This window comes from Chiloscyllium plagiosum, chromosome 9 (assembly GCF_004010195.1).
Source record: "Chiloscyllium plagiosum isolate BGI_BamShark_2017 chromosome 9, ASM401019v2, whole genome shotgun sequence".
NCBI classification, from domain to species: Eukaryota; Metazoa; Chordata; class Chondrichthyes; order Orectolobiformes; family Hemiscylliidae; genus Chiloscyllium; species Chiloscyllium plagiosum.
In genome coordinates this window covers 82,847,782-82,856,752 of record NC_057718.1, presented here as the reverse complement: position 1 = coordinate 82,856,752, position 8,971 = coordinate 82,847,782, and the positions used below count along the sequence as shown (strand labels likewise).

The following is an 8,971-nucleotide window of genomic DNA, read 5'->3' as shown; positions in this document are numbered from 1 at the left end:
GAATATTTTTTCGGCGACCTTGATTATCGAGGTCGTCAATATGATTTTCCAAGGTCCGGACTCGCTGCTCGCGAGTCCGGACCTGATCCACGGCCGATTGAGCAGTTGTCTCCGAGGTTGCGGCCTTTAGCTCCGCCCCTCCGACTCGGCGTTGAATTTCTTCAATCTCACGGTCGTGCTTCTGCATCGCGGCCGAGAGCGACTCCCAACGATTTCTGGATTCGACAATAAAAGCATCGATCTTCGAGTCAAGTTTGGAAAGCATTTCTGCAAGGCTTGTTACTGTAGGTAAGTCCCCCGGGGTGGCTGTGGACGCCTCTGCTGCAGCTGGAGAGTGTGGGGGAGGGGTTCCTGCTTGCTGAGAGCTGCGGGCTCCCTTCCCTTTAGTCATTTTAACTTAGGATTAAGTTGTTTAAATGTAATATTATACAACTAATTGAGTTACTAAACTATTATAAATGATTTGGTGAGCTTGGTAGGGGGTAGGTGACCCACTGTGCCCAAGTCTTGGGAGGAGCACTATAGACTCAGTCTTACTGGGTCGCCGCCATCTTGGATCCCCATGACACTATTCTTAAGAGTTTGTTAAGAAGAAACGACGCCATTTTCTGAAATAAAGAATAGTTCCTATACTTCATAATGACTTCATTGGTACAAAAGCACTTTGAACAATGAACTATCCTTCCAATGACATGGTGTTTTTACTGGTGCTTTTCAGATGGTAAGAGGAGAGAATAGTTCAGAAGAAATAAAGACTCCTTCCCTACTGGATCTGTTCAGAACACCACAAATGAGAAAGCGAACACTTATTTTAATGTACTCATGGTAAGGTAATTTATTTAAACTACATGTGAGTTGCTCAAATGTGTTATTGAATAATCAAGACATTTTTTCTGTCAGAATTACAATAGCACTCCAGCTTTGTATACTATTTGCATGACCCTTGTACTTAAGGGTTACTTCGAGTGCCATTGAATAAAAAGCCCTTACAGACCTGGAAGATCCCCAGGCCAACCAATGTTGTGCTCAGTTCATTATTGCAGAAGGAATGCTATAAGCCTTTGCCTTAGGCAGCGAAAAATCATCCTGCCTTGATCTGGAATGAATCCCATTGGAAGCGTATGTATGGAGATGTTTGGGGATCGGGCTATGATGAGTCAGCAGTTGTCATAATGCCAGCAAATTTCGGTGCATGACTGGACTTCAAACAGTATGGGTGGTGTTAAAAAAAATTAGGCAGAAGGAATATTATTGTTCAATACGAAGAGGGGAAAATGTTCATTAGTCACACACGCAGGAATACTCATGAAGTCAATTTACTTACAATAGGTAATCAGGTAAATTTGGAAATCATGCAAACTGGCACAGCTTATTACTGGAAACCATCTACCTGTTAAGTGACAATCTACAATACCTGTGTAACTCTTTTTACCGCTCAATTATTGGGTTGTCATAGTAAAGGTAAAATGGAGTGGTGTGCTTTATTGACACAACCTCACCCCAAAGATTCATAAACCAGAGTTGGCGTGGTTAAAAACTGCAGTTGCCTATTCACCCAGCCAGAATTGCACATGGGCCTTACATTCTGGAGCAGTGTTACTAATCACCACCTCAAAACTTAACTTGAGTGCCCTGCATCTGCATTAGAGGCACCGGGCAGATTCTCACTGCTTTTAATGATTTTCTGAGGTTGGAACTGAGTGTGGGCCCCACCACCATAAGGGTGCCCACCTGTGCCACCTTCCTGATGAAGATATCACCTCGACAGAAAATAATTCAATGAAAGATGGCAGGTAGGGTATGAACATGGCTGGCCCAACGTGAGGGCCTGCAGAGATGCCAACATGGAGTGCCACTGCAGCATGCAGAAGGACATCAAGATGGAGGCACTCTTCGAAGATGTAGGAACATTTTAAACTAATTTGGGGGCACTGTTGCTAAGTGATAATTGTGACCCTCTTTTCTGGATGACCTGTGACGATAGCTGTTGTCCTGAGGCAGAGGTGATGCTGGGGTGCAGGTTGGCGGTGGAAAGACTTTGTTAACTTCTACAGCCTGTCACTAGGGAGTCACTGGGCTTTGTCCATAGTTTGAGGATCATCTGTAGCTGGGAAGATTCCGACGGCATTCCAAGTGGCTGTTAACTGGAATGAATTGTTATGTGCCCCCTCTGGGTTTAGAGGCTGCGGCTGCTTCTGATGCTCATCCACTTCGGGCAGGATTAGCCAGTGGCTGGATTGTGCCAGATGGGTGATCCAAGTTCCATGTGCCATGTTTATAATGTAACCCCCATGGCATCAGATAGGTCTCAGCCTGGCTGGTAAGGTTCCTTCAATAAGGAGCACACGGTCATCCCTCAGGAATCTATGACACTGAGCAGGCCAGTGTCATTGAGATCAAGCTTTAAGAAGCTTTGTACCAAAATCAACATTTTGACCCTTTGGTGTTTCTCTAGAAGCTTCTACTGTATACTGTGAGGGCTGGGGAAAGTCAATTTTTAGACTGGAGAAATGTCACTAATTAGATTTGCCTCTCTTCTGTTGGAGGAGGAAATTGCAAAGGATTGATTGGACAAATGAGAACGAGGAATCACAGAATAAATTTTATTTCTTACTTATAAACATCTACCCCATGGGGTTTGTAGACCACAAAGCCTAAACTCTGCAGAATACTGTGCTTTCCCCAGGACGATCTGGAGAATTATACTGGCTGTGACTAAAGAATTTCAATACATTTCCATTAAGAGAGCAGCACAGCCCATTGAAGTGAATGCGACAGCCATTTTGAATTTTGTCTTTTTGCTACCATTTCCTTCTTGGTTGGAAAATCCCTCGTACATCAGCAAGGCTGAAACACAGCATTGCAAAATTATAGACCATAAGCTGTATTCCCAGTGAAAGGTGATAGAACACAAAAGGATGTGGACATTCTGCGTAAATACAATGTTATGGAGGAAACAGCAAACCATTCTAAAGAATAGCTAGGCTTCCCTAGTCTATAACTCGTGCTCTCCATCCTCACCAATTCTGTCATGGCATCTCTGTTGTTTCAGCAGGACCCTAATTATATCCCCCCCAGGATGATGGATGTCCTTTAGTAAGGGAGATCTCATCATTCCAAACTGTCTGGCCTATATGTAACTCCTGTAGACTTCAATTCCCACCTTCCTGGCTCCAACAAGTTTACTCAGAATGTCAAAAACACAAGGCAGTTCTAACATTGGGATATACCCAATGTTATTTACTGAAGCAAAATACTACACAAATAACAATACATTACAGCTTACCCATACAATGCTTGCAATTGGAAGTGAACCCATTTACGTGGAGGATCAGATCAAAACAGGTGCTCACCCTGCTCTGTCTCAATCTCTAGTTGCTGATTAGACATCCTCTCCTGAGCTAGCTTACTGTTTTTACTTTTTATTTCAAAATATAACTTATTCATAAGAAATATAAATTTGTATATACATAGCCATGTGGTTCTGGACATATCATATCAAGGAAATAAAACCATTGGAGTTTGACTGTATCCAACAAACCAAAGACATCTCTTACATACACAAGATTATGCATTTGAGGCACTGGGAAGGTCCAATAACTGAACATACCCCTATTTAACTGCCGTCAGGTAGGCTTTCTCATACTCTTTTCCAAACAAGCAAGACATTATGTTCAAACTCTGACATTGTTCAATCTCCAGCAATTTGATCAGTTTGACTACTGGCCTGACTCACAAATGTGTGTCCCATTTTCCAGGGCCAGCTTGACCAATTAGTCATTACTTGTTTCCCTGGAAAGGGGCTCTTCGCTTGGTCTCAATGAACTTTGACCTCACGCTGAGCTTGCTCACATTGCTGCCACCTTTACATCATCCAACCAACCATACGATATTTGCACAGTGCAATTCTGTGTTGAAGCACACTTCGTTTAACTGATAAATTGTCACGTTATCTTCTAGTTCACTGAGTCCGATTTAAAACGAGACTCCAACTTTTCAGGGTTGCTGTGACAGTTTAGATCATTACTGATCAACTTCAAACACTTGTTTAAACTGACACACATTACTTCAAAAAGACACAGAAACGTTTGAACTTTTATAATCATTAAGTCATCATCTGACCATTGACATTTGAACAGACCAGATTTCATCTCACTTTTTCTCATTTCATTTCATTTCAGCTAAACCAGAAAATTTTAGGTTGGTACCAACACTATAGATCCGCTGGTTTTCTTATCCCATCTGGCCTATATATAAAACTCCAGATCCAGACAATATATGGTTCACTTTTAACAGCACCGTGGAATGGCTTAGCAAGGTTTTCAGTTGTATTCAAGAAGGTCCTGGGGAGTGTTGCTGAACAAATAGACCTTGGAGTGCAGTTTCATAGCTCCTTGAAAGTGGAGTCGCAGGTAGATAGGATAGTGAAGAAGGTGTTTGGTATGTCTGCCTTCATTGGTCAGGGCATTGATTACAGGAGTTGGAAGGTTATGTTGCGGTTGTACAGGACATTGGTTAGGCCACTGTTGGAATATTGTGTGCAATTCTGATCTCCCCGCTATAGGAAAGATGTTGTTAAACTTTAAAGGGTTTAGAAATGATTTACAAGGATGTTGCCAGGATTTGAGCGATAGGGAGAGGCTGAACAGGCTGGGGCTGTTTTCCATGGAGCAGTATTGGCTTGGGGTGAACTCATAGAGGTTTATAAAATCAGGAGGGGCATGGGTAGGGCAAACAGCCAAAGTCTTTTCTCCAGGGTTGGGGAGTCCAAAACTAGAGGGTATAGGTTTAATGTGAGAGAGGAAAGATTTAATAGGGACCTTCAGGGCAACTCTTCATGCAGAGGGTGGTGTGTGGAATGAGCTGCCAGAGGAAGTGGTGGAGGCTGGCACAATTATAGCATTTAAAAGGCAACCGGATGGGTATATGAATAGGAAGGGTTTGGAAAGATATAGGCCAAGTGCTGGCAAATGGGACCGGATTAATTTAGGATATCTGGTTGGCATGGATGAGTTGAACTGAAGAGTCTGTTTCAGTGCAGTACATCTCTGTGCCTCTATGATGCTGAGGTGATTTGTCACCACCTTCAAACTTAGTTCACTCCGTTGATTGGATGACTGGTTTGTAATGCAGAATGATGCAAACAACATAGATTCAACTCCTGCACCGGCTGAGGTTACCTCTGATAGTCTCTCCTTCTCAACCAGCTTCCCTCAACCCCCATCGTGCCTGAGGTGTAGTTACCTCGAGTTAAACCACCATCAGTTGTCTCTCTCCCTCTCTCTAAGGAGAGAGCAGCCCTATGGTCTGGTAGGGTAATAGTGACTTTATTCCTTACTCAAGGGGAATTCGGGACAGGTGATAAATGCTCTGCCAACCTCCCCAACACTGGAAGTGAATATGAAAAAGTAATTAGTAAACCTGAAGGATTTTCATTGGGCGAACCACCAAATCCTAACGATCATTTGGGACTGGAGGAAGCGCAGTGTTCAGGGGAGAGGGCACACATGCTGATTGATGAAGGGACCATTGGCTGTGGCTCCAAACGACAACCTGTAGACTCAGGGTCATATTCTGGTTGAAGTTGGTACTTGAATGGCAATGCCCCATTACTTCATGAGGAGAAAGTTAGGACTGCAGATGCTGAAGGTCAGTGTCGAAAGTGTGCTGGAAAAGCACAGCAGGTCAAGTGGCATCCGAGGGGCAGGACAATCGACGTTTTGGGCATAAGCCCTTCATCAGGAATCATGATGAAGAGCTTTTGCCTGAAACATCGATTCTCCTGCTTCTCGGATGCTGCCTGACCTTTCCAGCACTACAGTTTCGACCCTCATTACTTAATGAGGACTGGCCATTAGTGTTGATGAGCCTCTAAGCATGAGCAGCTATGAAAGGCTTAGGGTAAAAAGTCTCTTTAATTTCTGTCCAATCCATTCTTGTAGAGCCTCATTGGAACTTTCAAGAGATTAAAAATAGATTGTGTTCTGATTTTAGCAGGGAGTGTGCTCAGTGAATGTAATCAGTGCCCAAGGTTCAGAGGAGCAAGAGTTGTTATATCTATTGTATCCTTATCTTTCAGGTTCACAAACAGTTTGGTGTACCTTGGGCTTATCTTGCGTTTAGGAATCCAAGGAGGTGACAGTTACACAGACCTCTTTGTTGTGGGTGCAGTGGAACTTTTAGCAACGATTCTTGGCATTCTGATGGTCGATCGTTTTGGACGGCGCAGACCCTCGTTGATCTCCAACATACTGGCAGGAACCTTGTGTCTATTGGCGGCATGTATTTCACTCGGTAAGGGCCCAACAATTCTGTACAGAAATGCTGATTCCTGGAACTTGTGAGAGAAACGTTAAACAGAAGCCTCAGGTTTTGCTGAGCTTCAATCATCTCCTTGAACCAGCCCTTTTCGCAATGTGGAAACAGATGCCTGGAATAGGTTTCAGCTCTTTATTCAGAAGGTCACTGTTTAAGGCAGAGCTTCAGCCTTCCTGTACTAAATGTATAGTGGGACATGGAGCTGACAGGCTCCTTGTATTATCGTTGGAAATGTGATATGAGAAGAAATGTTTTCACCCAGCTAGTAGTTAGGAAATAGAATACACTCCCCCCGCCCTGGAGGCAGGTTCAATGCTCTCATTGGCTGATTGCTCAGATGGACATGATGTGGCAAGGAGAGGGGGAGAAAGCTGAAGTTTGCACCGTGCTCCACCTATGACACAGGAAGCTCCCCCCCCCTTTTGTGTTGTCATCTCTGTGGACCCTAGGACCTTCCAGCCACTCTTCATTACAATTCAGCCCCTTTATACTAATATTAATAGCCCCACTTTTCCACCAGAGCCCACGACCTTCAAATTCCCCTTGTCCTTCTTGGCTTTACTTCCTCCGTATGTAGATGCCAATTTACTATGACCTGTGTGACCCTTCCTCCACCACCCCTAGCCTTCCATAACTCCCAGGTCCCTCCTACTCACTATGCGGGCCCCACTCTGCTATTTCCAATTGCCCCCCCCACCCCCATTCCCTCAGCAGTCTACTCCAGTGATGTCCAAGCCCAGTCTTTAGTTGTCCATTTTCCCCAGTACTCCATGGACTGCTACGCGATATTTTTGAGCAAATCTCCAAGACTGACTTGACAGGACAACCCTAACAGAGCATGACCCAGTCCCAAATTGATGTCTCCACAGCTCCCTGAGTGACTTTGCTGTAATCCCCGCCATGGTTGCACTTGACCTGGGGGACTGTCTGTGCCCTTAGCCCCAGATGGTGGAAGGCCAACTTCCTGACTATGTCCGAACTCCTGAACTGGACTCAGACGTGTGCCTCATTTGAGTATGGCAGTACCCTCTGACTGACTGTCTTGACCCCGCTATGGACTGCTCCCCTCCAACTCTCGCACATCACCCTTTTTGTGAAACACATGTAGACCGTATGCAGCATAAACTCTTGGCACATGCTGCAGATGTGACATTGATATAGCGTGGAGCCACACAGTGGCATGTTTAGTGCTCCCAACAATGACTGCACTGAAGCACAATGAGATGAAGAGGCTGTAAGCCCGTAATTCAGTGCTGAATTCTGTGTCAGTATGCGAAGAGGGCAAAGTGAAGTAGACAGAGGCTGGCAACTCAAAATAAGACATGTACAAAGTTAGTGAGTGCTGCGAATGCAAAAAGCGATCCTTAAGATGTATCCTGTGCAGATGCATGAGGTCTGTATTTCACTGTATTTCACAAAGTTACTTGACAGAAGCATGCAAGCCATCTTTGACCCTGCACTCAATGGCAAATTGTGGAAGGGCTGAACTGACATGTACATCGGACCAAGAGCTGACATGGTGATATGGGGAGGCTTGTGATTTGTCGATGCCAACCTGCAAGGGGTGAAGGGTCTATGAAGCTGGTGTGTACGGAACATGTTAGATTGTTGTTATTTACCTGTTTGGATTTACATGTTGGGAGCGTGTGTCGTCTAATTTCTCAGGGAAGGAGAGAATTGGAAGTGGCCGATGGATAAGGCAGGTTTGGGCTTTGTTAAGATGCCAATGTATAAAATAAGGCGGCAGCCATTCAATGGTGAGATTCTAAGATTTCCATTGAAGGGAAAATTACAAAACTTCTCCTTAACTTTAAGATTCCGATTTTTAAAAATTCTCACCACAGTTTCCTACCTTAATATTACTCACACCAGACCAGGGAGGGGAATATTACACCCGAGAGTCTGAAAAACCCCTGTTGCTAATTAGACAAAGCAATGTATTAGAACTGGAATTAGAAATTAGTTTTACTGTCACATGTATTCACGTGAGTACAGTGAAAAGTTTACAAGTAGCCAGTTATGGCACCACATTAGGTGTCAAGATATCTTGATACAGATTCTTGAGCACAAATTTTTAGGGAAAAAAGTTAGAAAAGTTAAGAAATAAAAAGTCCATCAATAAATTAGAAAAGTAGGGAAATAAGATTTCAGAGTAACAGTCCTCCCAAACCGAACGTCACCTTGAGGCCGGGAGTCTGAGCCCACACTGAGGCCGGGAGTCTGAGCCCACACTGAGGCCGGGAGTCTGAGTCCACACTGAGGCCGGGAATCAGTGCTGGCTTTCAACATGGACATTGTCGACGCCTCCCGAAGACAAGAAGTAAAAAGATAAAGATGAAAAACATGAAAAGAGAGGGGGTAAAAAGAAAAGACGTGGATGGAGAGTACAAGCCCTGCCTCAGGAGTCTTACTCTGCCACCATTTTGGAGACATAAAGAAGGATATCTTTAAAGGTACAGGAACCAACCAATTGCATTTCATTTCAAGCTTTTATTGAAGTCTTGGTAGATAAGGGTGTGAATAATGCATTTCTTTCAGATGAGGACTGACCTGGAAGGGACCTCTGCTGCCTTATCATCATTGATGCTTTAACATGCTCGACCACTTTTACACAAAGAGGAGAAGGTGGTTGCAATGATCATTAATGTTCCAT

The 8,971-nt window shown here is 44.1% G+C and overlaps 1 protein-coding gene across 2 annotated transcripts in view; it reads left to right on the top strand.

Moving 5' to 3' along the window:
* LOC122552992 (solute carrier family 22 member 3-like) overlaps window positions 1-8,971 on the top strand; it is a 45,453-nt gene that overhangs the window by 18,133 nt on the left and 18,349 nt on the right. For both annotated transcript variants that reach the window (XM_043696347.1, XM_043696348.1), the window contains exons 6-7: window positions 719-825; window positions 6,080-6,294. In XM_043696347.1, the coding sequence (XP_043552282.1) occupies window positions 719-825; window positions 6,080-6,294 (322 nt within the window). The remainder of the gene's footprint in view (window positions 1-718; window positions 826-6,079; window positions 6,295-8,971) is intronic.